Here is a 16,561-nt window from a genome sequence, read left to right on the forward strand (position 1 = left end):
GGTTACCAGTTAACCATTTAATAGCCGTCCCGACGCCGTTAAATAAGCCACGTTTCTTTCTTGGCATATTAATTTGATGAGATATAATTTTATAAATTTCCTCAATTATTGTAACTTTGGTTTTCACGTAACTTAATTGATTTTTACAGTCATTAGAAAGATGCTCTGCCATTGCGATATCACATAGATTTATAGAGTTCGAGTAAAAACCTAATATTTGTACGACTTGATATTTGAAATGAGTTAAGTTATGATATGTAAGAATTATATATTTTTCGTTTGATATTTGTGCCTTACCAAGATTATGATATAATAATCCGGAGGATGATTTGATGGGATTGATTTCATACTGATGTGCTTGAAGAAGGACTTGGAAAGTGAATAACTGGAGGAGAACAATTATTTTCGTCATTATCTGCAACAACATAAGGTTTCAATTTATTAAAATGATAAGTTTTTAGTTTCGAAGGACTAATTCTCAATGTTGCTGTCTGATTATTATGTATCTGTTCTATTTTATAAGGTCCTTTGTAATTTGGAGCTAGTTTCTTATTTTTCGCTTTCGACTGTGAGTCATAAAGAAGTACAAGATCGCCTTCATTGAATTGATACGTTCTATTGTGAGTTTTATCATAATATTCCTTGGATTTATTTTTAGACTTCAGAAGATTATCACGAGCAGTTTCTCTTAATATTTTCAATTTATTTGTGATATCAGTAGCTAGTTCTGAATAATTATTTAGATTTTTCGGATTATTTATTTGTGACGGAATTCGAGCCCTTTGTCCAAAGACTAATTCATATGGGGTTTTTTGAGTAGATTTATGTATTGAGGTATTATAACTGAACGTTGCGAAGTTGAGGAATTCATCCCAGTTATTAGAGTCTTTATTTACATAGCATTTGAAATAATCTTTAAGAGTTAGATGTGTTCTTTCTAAGGATCCTTGCGTTTGAGGATGATATGGAGATGATTGCTTATGTTTGATCGACATTAATTTATTTATTTCTTTGAATATTTTCGATGTGAATTCTACGCCTTGATCTGTGAGAATATTGTTTGGAAATCCGAATTGTGTACAGAGTTTAAGAAAGTGTATTGCTACTGTTACAGCATCATGCATGTTGAGAGCGTAAGCTTGAATGAATTTCGTTAGGTCGTCTTGAATGGTTAATATAAAGCGATTATTATTTTTCGTCATAGGTAGAGGACCAACTATATCTAAGGCAATTTGTTCACAGAATTTGGTTGAGGTAGTTGTAATGATCATAGGACTTTTATTATGCTTGAAATCAGTTTTAGATTTTTGACATATTTTGCATCTCCTTATATACTTTCGAATATGATCTTTCATATTATCCCAAAAATAGAATTTCTTTATTTTTTCGTATGTGCGTTCAAATCCTTGGTGTCCAGCTAATGGTGAATCATGATTTTCGAATAAAATTTCCTTTATTGAGTTTTCATCACTTACATTAATTCGTTCGTCGCATAAAATTTCATATTCAAAGTCACGAAATAGAAAATATAAGAGACTGAAAAAGGTATCTTCTCGGATTATTGAATTATTTTTAAAAAGAGCTATATTTGGAATCGTGAACTTCTTTATGTTGTTAAAATTGAGCATTAGTCTAAGATTAACGAAAGTTGCGAATAAATCTTCGTATGTTACAGATTGATCATTAAATTCTTTTAGAAAGAGAACAAGAATAAATTGATGAGTTAACTTTTTTGCTATTATATCAGTAACTTTAGGATTTTCTGGAAGATCTGAAAAATGAGTTTTTATAAAATCAAGAAATTTGTTCGAAATTGAGTAGTCGCATGACATTGGAATTATAAATGTTTTTATATTGGAAATTGGCGTATTAACAACCTTAGGTTTAGGAATTTTAACTTCTCTTTGATGAAAGCCTTTGAAGTTTTCAAACGTGAGGTCTTCGTCATCTATAGAATAAACAAAATTTTTACTGTGTTCATCAGGTAAATTATATATCGTTATACTGATCGACGAATCGTGAAAAATGTATTTAATCATATCAAATACTTTTGGCCAATAAAGATTGTCTAAACCACAACTGATACGAGGGAAAGCTAAATGTGATTCATTATTTTGTTGACATAAAATTTTGAGATTCATTAGAGCTTTGAAAACTGTTTGATAAGTAGGTTTTTGGAAAGAGAGAGCTTTGGTTATGAGGTAATAAATTCTTCGGTTTTGATCACTAATATAAGCCACTTGTCCTACCGTTTTATTTTGAGATTTCAATTCATCTACTTGTCCAAATCTGGTTTTGAATATTAATGCTATTCCTTTACCCATTTTAAAATCCTGAGATATACAATGTACTAGAGAATGATTAGGTGGCGTTTCGAAAAGATCGCCTAGCTTTTCTTGAATATTGGAAGAATTCTGTATGGTTTTGGATTCGTATTTATTCATAAAGTCATTATATGAGATTTCATTATTATTGTCTTGAATTAAACGACTTAGAGCATCTGCATTCTGATTCAACTTTCCTTTCTTATACAATATTTCATAATCATAGTCCATTAATTTCAATCTCCATCTCAATAAGCGACTTGAAGGTTCCTTACAATTTTTCAACCAAACTAAAGGTTTATGATCTGTGCAAATAATGAATTTTTGCCCATAAAGGTATGGTCTGTAATGTTTACAAGATTCAACGATAGCTAGTAATTCCTTTTCTGTCGTGGAATAATTTCTTTCAGATTTTGTTAGAGTCTTAGAATAATAACTGATGGGTAAATCTTTTCCAATAGGTCCCTGAGAAAGTACTGCAGCAATAGCATCGTTTGAAGCGTCAGTAGTTAATATAAATGTTTCTGAAAAATTAGGAAATTTGAGAATTGGTTCTTTGGTAAGGATGTCTTTAAATTTTTCAAAGGACTTCTGACAATCTTCTGTCCATTCGAATTTTTGATTTTTCTTCAGTAAGTTATGTAATGGCTTAGCAATAGCGGAAAAGTTTTCAATGAATTTCCGATAATAACCAATAAGACCTAGAAACGATTTTAATTGTTTAGGATTTTTGGGAACTGATATATTTTTAATAACTTCGATTTTGTTTGGATCGGGTTTAACACCTTCTTCTGATACATGATGACCCAGATACGTTATTTCTCGACATAAAAATTCGCATTTATCCGGCTGTAATTGAAGATTGTGAATTTGTAATTGACGGAAAAAATCTTCTAGCATCGAATTATGATCTTCTAATGAAGAACCATGAACCACTATATCATCAATATAACAAAAACATTTAGCACCTTGGAGCCCGGATAGTACAATTTTCATAAGTCTTGCTAAACGACTCGGACTGTTGAGTCCCATAGGCATTCTGTTGAATTCGTAAAGTCCTGATGGAGTAGCTATAGCCGTTTTAAATTTATCCTTTTCTTCTAACTCGACTTGATAAAACCCTGATGCGAGATCTAATGTTGAAAAATAGATTGCATTTCCTAATTGATCTAATATGCTCTCAATATTAGGAAGTGGATAACTATCACCGACCGTTATTTCATTAAGTTTTCTAAAATCACAAACTAATCGCCATTTTTGTTGTCCTGATGCATCTTTTTTCTTAGGAACAATCCAAATTGGTGAATTCCAAGGAGAATTAGAAGGTCTTATGATATCTTGATCGAGCATTTTCTGAATCTGTTCATTAGCTTCTTTTTCATGAATTTTAGGTAATCGATAAATTTTAGAAGAGATTGGAATGTTAGATGATGTTGGAATTTCATGTTTTAATGTTGGTGTTGAAGTTAAGGAATCGCCTGGTAGATAAAATAAGCTTGAATATTTATGACAAATTTTTATAATGGATGCTTTTTCTTCCTCATTTAAATGATTCAATCGAAGATTTTCTTCAAGAATTTTATTTCTTTGAAATGCTTCTTTTTTTGAGTGATTCTGATTATAGTTAGTTGAAAGATTTAAATTTATAGATTTTTCCGGTAAGAATTCAATTATTTCCAATACGGGTCTGTCTATTGTGACTTCTTTAGAATTCAAGTTGAGAATTGGAATACGAGCTTTTGAATTATCATTTGTAACAAGAGTATTGGGTATAAGAACGTTATCACATATTGTTAATTTCTCAATGAGTCCCTGTCTCAAATTGCCAACAATATCGACTTCAGCAATAACTTCGCATCGAGGAGGAATGATTATTTTATCTTCTTTAATTTCATTGTTGAAATGAATACGGTGTCCGTTTATAATTGCAACATTGTCTGCATAATTAAGAATAGCTTTTTGTTCTTGGAAGAAATCGTTACCAAGCAACCCGTCGAAATGAGTCTGTATTTTTGCAGCGTTTATAACATTGAATTTATGAACAATATTTAAGGACGATATTGACAAAGATATTTCCGTTGTTCCAATTGTATTGATAGGCATATTGGGATTTATTCCATTCAATAAAACAATATCATTTTTATCAAGATGAGTTTGGCTAGGAATAAGTGCATCATGTTTTATAATGGAACAGACCGCTCCTGTATCAATTAAAAGAGTTACATATTCTTTAGGAGAATTTGGGATTTTGAATGTTAGAAATTTTAATTTATCATGAGGAATATTAGACTTATTATGAGAACTGTTTATTTTTGAATTTAATTGAATGCCTTCTGAATGATTTCGTCGGAATCCTGGGCATTCTTCAGGTCCGAACTTTCCCCGTTTAAATGATTGACTTTAGAATTGTTGAATTCTCGTTTCCTACATTCTGATATTATATGACCTGATTTTTTACAATAATTACAAAACTTGTAAGATTAAGCGTTTGGATTTAAGGTATAATTAGGAGGACTATTTTGTCTAGAAGTTGGGGCATGATTATTAAAGTTTGAATTATTCTTTACGAAATTATATCTTTCATTCGAAGGATTAGGAGGTCTATTATTCATATTATAATTACGTTTATGATTTTGAAAATTAGGAGTTGTGCCATTCCTTTGATTATTTTGAAAAGAGGTTCTGTGATTATTTGAATAAGAATTTCTTTGATTGGTTATACGATTCATAGAATTAGATTTAGATTGAGTATAATTTATAATTTTTTCCTCTTGAAGAGCAATAGAATAAGCTTCATTCAAATCACCTATATTTCTAGCTCGAAGCATTTGACTTATTTCTGCTTTGGAATGAATGATGAACCGTCGAAGAGCAGTTTGTTGAATTGATTTTTTCAATCCCGGAAGTTCGTCAGGATGAGAACAACTCAAGATTTCAGCTTGAATACATTCGTTTTTCACTTTTTCCAGACGTTTAAAGAAATCAGTTATATTTTCATATGGCGCTTGTCGAATGGTTTCAAGTTCTTCGTGCGTTTGAACTAAATGTTTCGTTTGGCCATAAAATTGTTTCAAACGAATTTTTAATTGAGTCCAAGAAGTTATATCCGATAATTCTAATTCATTAACGACACTAGCTGAGAGTTGTGATACAACATAGAGTAATAAACTATCGATTTGATCAGGCGAAGCAAGTGAAAAAGCAGAATTTGTGTTTTGAATGAAGGTATTGAGTTCAGATCGATTTCCATCGAAGGGTTTGATAAACTTAAAGAGAACTGTTATTGGGAGATTATTTGAAGAACTTTCGTCGTCAGAGAGATCGTCATTTTGAGGAATATTCTTAATTTCAGGATTTGACCTGATGAAGGAATTAAGGAAATTGATTTCACTTGAGAACGATTATATAAATGATGGTTGATAAACAGAAAATTGACTTACGTTTTTCTCGAGGGAATTAGGAATTTGAACCCGTGCGTAGACTCCAGTAGTCAGGTGAATCTTAGGATCCAGTTACACAGGTGGATTCTTCTGCGTAGACTCCGCTAGTCCGGTGAATCTTGAGATCCAGTTACAGAAGAGGGAAGCAGCTTTGGCTTATAGCTTGGGGTATTTTCCTATTAAGAGCTGTGCTCATAGAGAGGCGGTCAAGATGTGATCTTCTTCTCGAGTGACACTGCACAATCACTGCACTGCACTAAACTGAAGAAACACGGCGACTGCAATCCAGTAGATATCCTGCAGGTCCTTGTAGGCTCTTCTTCAGATGTCCTGTTGGCTTTCCTTGAGGTATTCTGCTGGCTCTCTTTTAGGTATCCCACCGCTCTGTCACCAATTTTTGTGTTGTATTCCTTTCGGAACGAACTTAGTTTTTAAAAAAAACTAACAGAAAGCAGGGTCGCTGTCACCAGGGCAGCTTTATTGAGGTAAAGCTCCGTAAAACCTTTGGTTAACACTATTAGATTGATAGGTTGTCACTTTTCGAAGGATAACGCACTGTTATTTTAATTAATTTATTTGGAAGGCACAAGATACAGAAATAGATCAATAGATACGAAAATTAATTTGAACTATGCGATATGAATGAAGAATCAATCTCAACGGTACGATCTGAACTGAACTGAGAGCGTCAAGCTGCTACTTATATATTGTTTTGGAAAATGCTGACTTGAGCAAAAATATGTTAACAATGGGGCCCTTGTATACAGGGTGGCAACAATAAATTCCAGAGGAAATTCTTGTGAATTACATTTCAACACAAGAGGGTCAACATAATTCAGTCGTTACTGGTATGTTTGCTAGGAAGCTTTTTGAATGATTAATAGTCATTCCTTTCAAACCACCTTGCCACGCTAATCAGGAATTTGATATCTCACGAGTATAACATGAAGAAACTTAGATAGTTGCAAATATTGATAAATCGATAGATCTTGAAAAAAAATCAAAATAACTTAGGTTCTTCAATTAGGAAAGTTGAGAATGCTTGAGTATTGAATACCGCCGTCAGTTTGATGCCATTAAGGAACATTAAAATTATATGGATATACCTTTTGTTCCACTTATCATTTTTCTACATGCATCGGAGCTGTATGTTCGAGAAAATTGATATAATATTTATGGAGGACAAAAACTAATATCTACACTAAGCGGAGTTACAGCTTGTCAACGACGCCCACATCCTCGTAGATTTTGGATAAGACCCAGTATTAGGAAAGGTCGAGAGAAATATGGAGCCAGCGCATTCGTGAACGACGTTCTCCTAGATGAGGTCCTAGTTGGAGTACAGGAACAAAGTGGGTTTAACGAACTTTTTCCAGATGAAGAGGACCGATTTTGATAAACTGAAAAGGATACGCTTCCTTGCAACTGGTGATTTTTATCACCTTTAATGTACCTTATGAAGATTTCCAAACAGTAAATTTCTAGTTTTGTACCAGAAGTACTCATATGTGACGCCATCGTTGAGGCTCTTTAAGGATATATAAAGGTAGGAAACATCTAGGATAACTGAACATTCAATTAACCTAAGTGTATTTGAAAGAATCAGAACGCATTCATGCAAAATGAGTACTTATATAATCTGGAGAAAAATTGAAGGCAGTCAACGTCTGTTGTTGAGTATGATGATGTATGTTTGTTTTCTGCCTCTTTTGAGAGCGGTCTTGGGAGAGGGAATCAGTAAAACAATCAGCACCAACAGATTCGATAATTTGGAAAAAAATACACTTTTCTCAAGCAATAGCATGAAACGCTGGTCAATTTTAGGTAATGATTCATCTGAAAAATATAGAATTACCTTTGAAAGAGTGGGTACTACAAGATGGTCCTCAAGAAACGATACCTTTTCAGATAAAAGGGAAACCTTATCAGATATAAGGGAACATTGTTCATTAATAATGGAAATTTTGTACCGACTGAGTGTAGTTTCTACTAAAAAAGATGAATATGATGAATATAACAATATTATCAAACTTTTAGAGAGTTACGATTCTATAGTACTTGTCGCCTTTTTCTCTTCACTATTTGACATAATTATTTCTGTTTCTGAAGCATGAAATTTCTGCAGCATGAAAATATGACTCAAAAAAAGCTTTTATTTTAATTAGTAATCTTTTGAAAAGACTCAGCGAAATGAGAAAGCAGAATTCATTCCATGGTTTGTTAAACGAGTCCGGAGATCTAGCAGAAGAGTGGGGGGTAACAAATGTATTCAAAAATAAAAGAAGGAAGATAACGAAGCGGTTTTTCTGATAAGTTATCAGAATGCGAATGAATAGTAGAAAAAGGTGAATCAACAAGTTTAAATATTCAACCTATTCACTGGCCCCTTTACAACCAAGAATTTGTATTTTCTTGTGCTTGTGCAGTTGACTTCTGTGGATGTTTGTATACGCCATAAGCTAAATAAAATAAATAAATAAACCAAGAATTATTAGTTTTCTAATTTCAAATATTATTTCTAATTTTCTGTAGAAAAATATCAGTGCCTGTGGGAGATTTTGTAGAATCAGACCTAGAAAATCCAGTGAAAAGGAAGAGATATTGTAATTTCTCAATCTGTTATAAAACAATTGAGGAAATCCAAAGACTCGCAAAATTCGCAGAGTTAAGAAGAAGGTCAATGATCTCAGTAGTCTCCTTGATAATTTAAAATGAACACATCAAATGTCTTCTGAATCATCAGTAGTATTGAAGGTATTCAGGGTTCTGATGTTGCTATTGTTATAATTTGGCCTATTCTCACAGCGAATCTCACAATAGTAGAAGAAAAATTAGTAGTACAAGATTAAAAGAATGTCATAATAAAACATCCTGTGCAATTGAGAAAGTTATTTATAATTCGCCAAATCATATTACACAAAAGTTGCTTTCATTTCTCTTTCCGCTTTTGCCAGTAACTGTGCTTAATTCATTTGCTTCTGCTAATGAAAAATGCATGACCGCTTTTTTTGCAAAAGCTAGATTGAACTAATTAATTTTCAGATGCATTGTGGTTTTTTGGTGCTGCTTCCGGATATTCACTTGATTTTATTTTGTATAGGAATGTGTACTTGAAGCAGAGAAGCAACTCCTTTCAAGACAACTGAAAGAAACAGCGGGAAGATTTCCACCAGAACTGAGAAGTTTCGCACTGATCTTAAATTTTTATTTAGCTTCTGCTTATAATTATATCAAAAGAACGTTTGGAAAAGTTGTCTGCCACATCATCGTACCTTGCTGAAGTGGTGTAGTTCAGTAGATGAATCACAAGGTTTCACTTCAGAAGCCATAAGAGCAGTGAAAATCAAGGTGGAGGTTGAAAAAGCGAAAGGGAAAGAACTAATCGCAGGATTAGTTATGGATGAGATGTCCGTAAAAGGGCATGTTGAATGGAAAGGTTCAAGACATGCTGGATACATTGATTATGGAACGGGGATCCAAGATAGCGGTGGAATTCCTAGGGCTAAAAATTCCTTAGAATTTATGCTTGTGGCTGATAATGCTGAGTGGAAAGTTCCCATAGCATATTTTTTAATTGACACCCTTACGACAGAGGAGAAGGAAAATTGGGGAGGGGCTGCTTGGTACATATGGAGTCTACTAGGATTGTCATAAAGAACCTCACAACAGAGTTCATGTAATCCTGGATGCATTCCACATGATCAAGTTATGTCGTAACACACCTGGAGACTGGGGATTTTTCTATAATGGATGTGGAAAAGAAATCAATTGGAAATATTTCACTGAATTAGTGAATATTCAAAATGAATCTGGGCTTCATGCAGCTACGAAAATTGGTAGCAGGCATTTGAACTACCAGACAGGAAGATGCGAGAGAAACTAGCAGTGGAAATGATCAGTGCTAGTGCGGCAGATGCTCTGGAACATTATGATAAGGACTTGAATATCACACAATTTCATGGAAGCGGACCACTTGTCGAGTATTGTCGTATGATGAATACTATTTTTGACCTGCTGAATAGTAGAAACTCTCTGAGCAAGGTCATATCCAAAAAAAGCTCTATGTACCGAAAATGAAAAAAAGACCAGAGAGGAGAATATAAAAATTCATATTTCATTACACTCTCAACAGACAAATCCAAAAGGATTAGAGAAACGATACTGGAATAATGAAAAATTAATGGAAACAACAATTCCAAAGGAATTGTCGTTCCAATAATGTGAGTTAGTCATGAACTATCATAGGAAATCACAGAGAAGTCGAAAAATTCAAGTGCAACTGTAGACCGGTTTCGGGATCATTTTCCCTCGTCAGTACAGTATAGCACTGAATCTCCCGAGCGGAGGATGGTAGTCTTATGCGATCTTGGGACGCCGCTTTGAGATATCTCATCACGATACGCCACCTGTCACGCAAAGGCTGAACCAAAACCTCACTTTCTCTGCAGACTCCTATAACAGTTCATGGCTCCCAAGTTCAACTACTCCCCGCAGTCATCGAATGTGCAAACATTCATCAAGGACCACGGGTGAATTGAGGGGGTTCGCTCACTAAATATAACCATACCCTGGTCCGGGAAAATTCAATACAAAAAGGAGTACTGTACAGTGTACAGCACTCCAATTCAAGCGCCTAACGAGGCGCATCGGAACCGCACCGAAACCGGTCTACAGTTGCACTTGAATTTTTCGACTTCTCTGGGATTTCCTATGATAGTTCATGACTAACTCACATTATTGGAACGACAATTCCTTTGGAATTGTTGTTTCCATTAATTTTTCATTCTTCCGATGCGCCTCGTTAGGCGCTTGAATTGGAGTGCTGTACAGGGTGGGCAAAATTCGTTGTCTACTGAAGGGATCTCGAGAACTATAGCAGCTAGAAGAAAACGGACGACATATTCTCGAGCTCTTTTTTCTCGACTAATCCAAAACTGAAAACAGATCCAGCCTAACGTTCATAGATTTTGAGTTATGAACGAAAATTGAGAAATTGTCATTTTCAATGAAGCTGAATAACTCTTTTATTTGAACTCGTATTCGAAATCCGTTGTTACATTCTACAGGCACTTTTTTATGAGGAATTCGAATATGATATTGTCAAATTTTTTGATCCAGTCATTTTCGAGATACGACAGGTATTTCTGATTTTTCAAATGTAAACTATAGTTGAAAGTCCTTTCATTCTGCTGCAATTTTTTTGCCAATTTCAAAAATGTATCATATGTCGCTATTCACATGAATATAACATAAAAAAAGAGTTCAATACTTATTCCTGCTTTTCGATTCACTGTTGAATTTTTAGTAGGCTAGCGTAACCATAGCGACCGTTGAAAATGCATTATGGTTTGTGAACTCCACATAATCCTATGTGAACTCAACCTTGTGTGATAGGAATCACAGACTGTCGAATAATTATTTCTTTTATATATCGAGATCGATATCCTTTAAAACAGAGTAAAAGACTCGTCTGATTATTAAAGAAGAAAATTTATTCAATTATCGTTTTTCAATTCATGAAAGAAACTTAAAGAGTCAGTAATATAAATAAAATACGAAAGCTATCTATAATTTTTACAAAAGTAAGATGATGAAAAATAGGTACGTCTGTCCACGGTAGTATTCGAATTGAGAACCATCGTAAGATAAGCTGCCAAACATCGCGAGAACAAACGATAGCAAATTAATCATCGAAATATTTATTCAGCAATCCGTGATTTCAATCATAGAGGCTCATCTTCACAAAATATAATGCATATTCAACGGTTGCTATGGTTACGTCAGCCTACTAAAAATTCAACAGTGAATCGAGAAGCAGGAAAAAGTATTAAATTTTTTTTCTTATGTTATATTAATCTCAATAGCAACATATGATACATTTTTGAAATCAGCAAAAAACTTGCAGTAGAATGAGAGAGTTTTCAACTATAGTTTACATTTGAAAAATCAGAAATCCCTGTCGTATCTCGAAAATGACTGGACGAAAAAATTTTATGATATCATATTCGAATTCTTCATAAAAAAATGCCTGTAGAATGTAACAACGGATTTCGAATACGAGTTCAAATAAACGAGTTATTCAGCTTCATTGAAAATGACAATTTCTCAATTTTCGTTCATAACTCAAAATCGATGGACGTTAGGCTGGATCTGTTTTCAGTTTTGGATTAGTCAAGAAAAAAGAGCTCGAGAATGTGTCGTCCGTTTTCTTCTAGCTGCTATAGTTCTCGAGATCCCCTCAGTAGACAACGAATTTTGCCCACCCTGTACACTGTACAGTACTCCTTTTTGTATTGAATTTTCCCGGACCAGGGTATGGTTATATTCCAATTTTCTAAAACTAAATAAATTGTTACTTGATAAACCTTTTAAAATGAAACCAAATCTAAATAAAATTGAGAATAAAACTATAACTTCATTGAAAAATGATAATAACATTAAAATTTTACCTGCCGATAAAGGAAATGCAACAGTTATTATGGATTTAGGTGAATATAAAAGAAAACTTTTAGAAATTGTTGATGATACCGATAAATATTCCAAAATCAAAAAAGATCCAACTTCTCTCACAGAGAATAAAGTGAAGAAAATTATTTCAAAAAATTCACATATGCTCAAAAGAAATTTATCACACCATCTTATAGCAAACCCCCACATTTATACGGCCTACCTAAAATACATAAACCTCTTATTCCTTTGAGACCAATAGTAAGTTCACTCGGATCCCCCTGTCAAAATTTTGCTAAATATATTTTACAATTTTTGAACCCATTAACAGGAAAATCAACTAGTTTTTTGAAAAATACTCAACACTTTCTTGAAAAATTAAGAAATTCTAATTTAAATGCAACAGACATCTTAGTAAGTTTTGATGTAGTAAATCTTCCAAATGTTCCAGTTGATAAAACTCTTGAAATAGTGGTAACAAAATTGATTAATGATAGAACCATTTATGAAAATTCGAAATTGACTATTGATGATATAATGGAGATATTAGAAGTTTGCCTGAATTCCACATATTTTCAATTAGATGATGTTTTCTATAAACAAAAATTTGGTATGGCTATGGGTTCTCCTTTATCACCAGTAATGAGTAACATATTCATGGAATCTTTCGAACAAAAATATATAGACACATACCCACTAAAACCAAAGACTTGGTGGCGATATGTAGACGATATTTTTGTGATTTGGCAACATGGTAGAGATGAACTAGAGAATTTTTTTGATCATATCAACAACAAAGAACCTACAATAAAATTTACAATGGAATTAGAGCAGGATAACAAAATTTCATTCCTAGATGTTTCAATAAAAAAGTTTCCGAATTATTTTGAAATGAGCGTATACCGAAAAAAGACACATACTAATAGATATTTAAATTTTTATTCCAATCACCAAGTAAGTGTCAAAAGAGGTATCATTAAAACACTTTATGATAGAGCTAATTTAATTTCATCTACACCCGAAATTAGAAATAATGAAGTTGACTTCATTAAACATTTTCTTAGGGATAATCAATACCCAAAAAATTTTATTGAAAAAACAATATTAAATTTAGAGAGAAAAATGACTAACCAAAATCGTAATAATGATCAGGAACAACCAACAAACCGTCAAGAACAACCAAATTTGTTGAATGTAATTCCTTATGTTAATGGCCTTTCAGAAAAAATAAGAAGAATCGGTTCGAAGTTCAACATAAGAACTGTTTTTAAAACGCAAAATGATTTAAGATCTATATTAACAAAAACTAAACCTTTGAACGAAAAACAAAAATCAAAAAATTGTATTTACAACAGACCCTGTATTTGTGGTAAAACTTATACAGGTGAAACGTCCAGACCTCTAGAAATAAGAAAACGCGAACATAAAAATAATATTGAAAATAGAGAAATTAATCGATCGCAAATCGCAGATCACATTTGTTCTAATACGGGAGACCACATGATGGATTGGGACAACACAAAAATTTTAATGACAGAACCAGACCATTATAAACGAAAAATTAAAGAGTCTACGTGTATTCTATTAGATCAGGATAATAATTTGGCAAATTGTTCGGTAGGAATAGATCATATTTGGATCAATTTATTAAAGAAGGAACTGTCATCCGGTAATTTCAAAATTAAATGAATCAACGTTTCTGTGCAGTCTCTGTTTCTGTGTGTATTATATGAATGTGTCTCTATGGTTGTGTATCGCTTAGATCTATGTTCATGTCAATGTCAATCAATAATAGAATGGCCGCTAGTGAAGCCACGCTTGTATTGTTGTTGCTGAATAGAAACTAGACTTAATCCTTTAGTTTTATTAATGTACCCTTGCATCATACATGGTGTCAGGTGTTCAGGTGTGTATTTCTGTGAAAAGTACGTGAATAAACAAATAGTCTGCTTGAAAGACGAACGACTAGACGAGAATGGAGTCATTCTTTAGATCACCAGAACCGCTGCTTCTAGACGGCAATATATCAGAAAACTGGAAGAGGTTTGAACAAAAATTTAATGTTTTTCTTGAAGCCACTGGATCAAAAGACTCGCCAGAACCGAAGAAAATAGCTGTATTCTTAAACTTGGTGGGAGATGATGGATTGGAGCTGCACAACAGTTTCACCTACAGCGAAGCTGAAAGTAAATCTTTAAGTATGATAATGCTCAAATTTTCAGATTACTGTTCCCCAAAAACAAATGAAATCTTTGAGCGCTATAAGTTCAATAGTATTTATCAAAAGGAAGGTCAAGCGTTCGACAGCTTCCTCACTGACCTGAGAAAAGCAGTAAAGACCACAGGATACAAAGAACAGAATGAAATGATAAGAGACAGGATAGTAATGGGAATTCATGACAAAACCACGCAAGAAAGACTGCTACGAGAATCAAAATTAACACTGACGAAGGCAATTGAATTTTGCCGAACTGTGGAAGTAAGCAAACAACAGTCGAAAACATTGCAAGAAGGTGGTGCAGATGTTCATTTAGATGCTGTAAAGCACAAGAAGCCAAATATGTGCAAATATTGTGGTTACAAACACGATTTTAAGAAAAAGTGTCCAGCATTTGGAAAAACGTGTGCTAGTTGCCAAGGAAGAAATCATTTTGCGTCTGTTTGCAAAAGCAGAACAAAGAACCACAACAATAAAGGAGACGAAGGAAGTTCAAGAAAGAAGAAAGTTGATGAGCTACAGAAACAAAACGATGAACCAGACAAGGATGGGACAGATGCTGACAGTAGTGAGTTCTATGTTGATTCTGTGAAATCAATTGGTGCAGTGGGTGCAAATGTAAGAGAACAAACAGTATGGAAAAAGAAACTTATTGTTGAAGATAAAGAAATTGAATTTAAATTAGACACTGGAGCTGAAGTGAGTATTCTTCCTGCATATGCTGTTAAATCTTGCAACTTATCTAGAATAAAACCTACAGATGTAACCTTGGTAGCATATGGTAGTGAAAAATTTAAGATCAAACCTGTTGGAGAAATTTCTTTAACTTGTAGATGTAATGGTAGGAATGCTATCATCAATTTTATTGTAGTAGATTGTAAAAATCAAGTTCCATTGTTGGGTTTAACTGGTTGTATAGCTTTGAAATTGATCAAACGTATAGATAATTTAGTGAAGAACATTGTACATGGGAGCAAGACAATTTTTAGATCACTTGAGGATATTAAGCTAATGTATCCACAGGTATTTGAAGGCCTTGGTAGATTTCCGAATGAGTATCATATCAGTTTGAAAGAGGATGCAGTACCTCATATTTCTGCAATTAGACGAGTTCCTCAAACCCTTAGAGAAAAACTTAAAACTAAACTTGATCAAATGTGTGAATTAGGAGTAATTAGAAAAGTTGATAAACCAACAGCATTTTTACATCCTTTAGTAATAGTAGAAAAACCTAATGGTGATTTAAGATTGTGTCTTGATCCCAAAAGCTTAAATGAAAGTATTAAACGAGAACATTTTCTCATACCATCTCTTGAAGAAATAACTTAAAAGTTGAGTAACAAAAAATATTTCACCGTTCTTGATATGAAAGATGGGTATTGGCAAATTGCTCTGGATGACGCAAGCTGTGACTTATGCACCTTTGGTACGCCCTTCGGAAGATTTCAATTCACAAGATTAGCTTTTAGTATTAATTCTGCGCCAGAGGCTTTTCAAAAGAAAAATTATGAAGTTTTTGGTGATATTGAAGGTGTAGGATTATATTTTGATGACCTCATTATAACAGGTGAAACAGAGGGAGAACATGATAAAAATTTAAAAGAAGTTCTTGATCGAGCAATTAAATGCAATTTGAAGTTTAATTTTTCAAAAATTCAGTTCAAAAAAGAAAGTGTCAGATATATGGGTCAGATTTTTTCAAAAAGTGGAATTTCTACCAACAAGAGTTATACAGATGCTATTATTAAAATGCCATGTCCCCAAAACAAAACTGAATTATTAAGATTTTTGGGAATGGTCAAATATGTTAGTAAATTTATACCGAACATGTCAGTAATAAGTGCTCCTCTGAGAAATTTAACCAGAAATGATGTAGACTGGCAATGGTCAACAACACATCAAGAAGCAGTTGACAATCTAAAAAAATTATTGGTTAATGCACCTGTATTATCTTTCTTTGATCCTGAAAAGTCTATAGAAATTGAAACAGATAGTTCAAAAGATGGGTTAGGGGCCTGTCTTATTCAAGATGGTCATCCTATCGCATTCGCTTCAAGAAGTTTGGCAAAGAATGAAATAAAATTCAGCCAAATTGAAAAAGAATGTCTTGCAATACTATTTGCTGTACAGAA

The 16,561-nt window shown here is 33.3% G+C and overlaps 1 protein-coding gene across 1 annotated transcript; it reads left to right on the forward strand.

The window, feature by feature from the left end:
* Positions 1-14,411: 14,411 nt before the first annotated feature.
* Positions 14,412-15,758, forward strand: LOC123306952. The gene has a single exon (XM_044889152.1). It carries the CDS (start codon positions 14,412-14,414, stop codon positions 15,756-15,758), a length of 1,347 nt encoding a protein of 448 aa, XP_044745087.1.
* The last annotated feature ends 803 nt before the right edge of the window (positions 15,759-16,561 follow it).

The sequence above is a fragment of the Coccinella septempunctata genome, chromosome 2 (assembly GCF_907165205.1).
Source record: "Coccinella septempunctata chromosome 2, icCocSept1.1, whole genome shotgun sequence".
Classification (NCBI taxonomy): Eukaryota; Metazoa; Arthropoda; class Insecta; order Coleoptera; family Coccinellidae; genus Coccinella; species Coccinella septempunctata.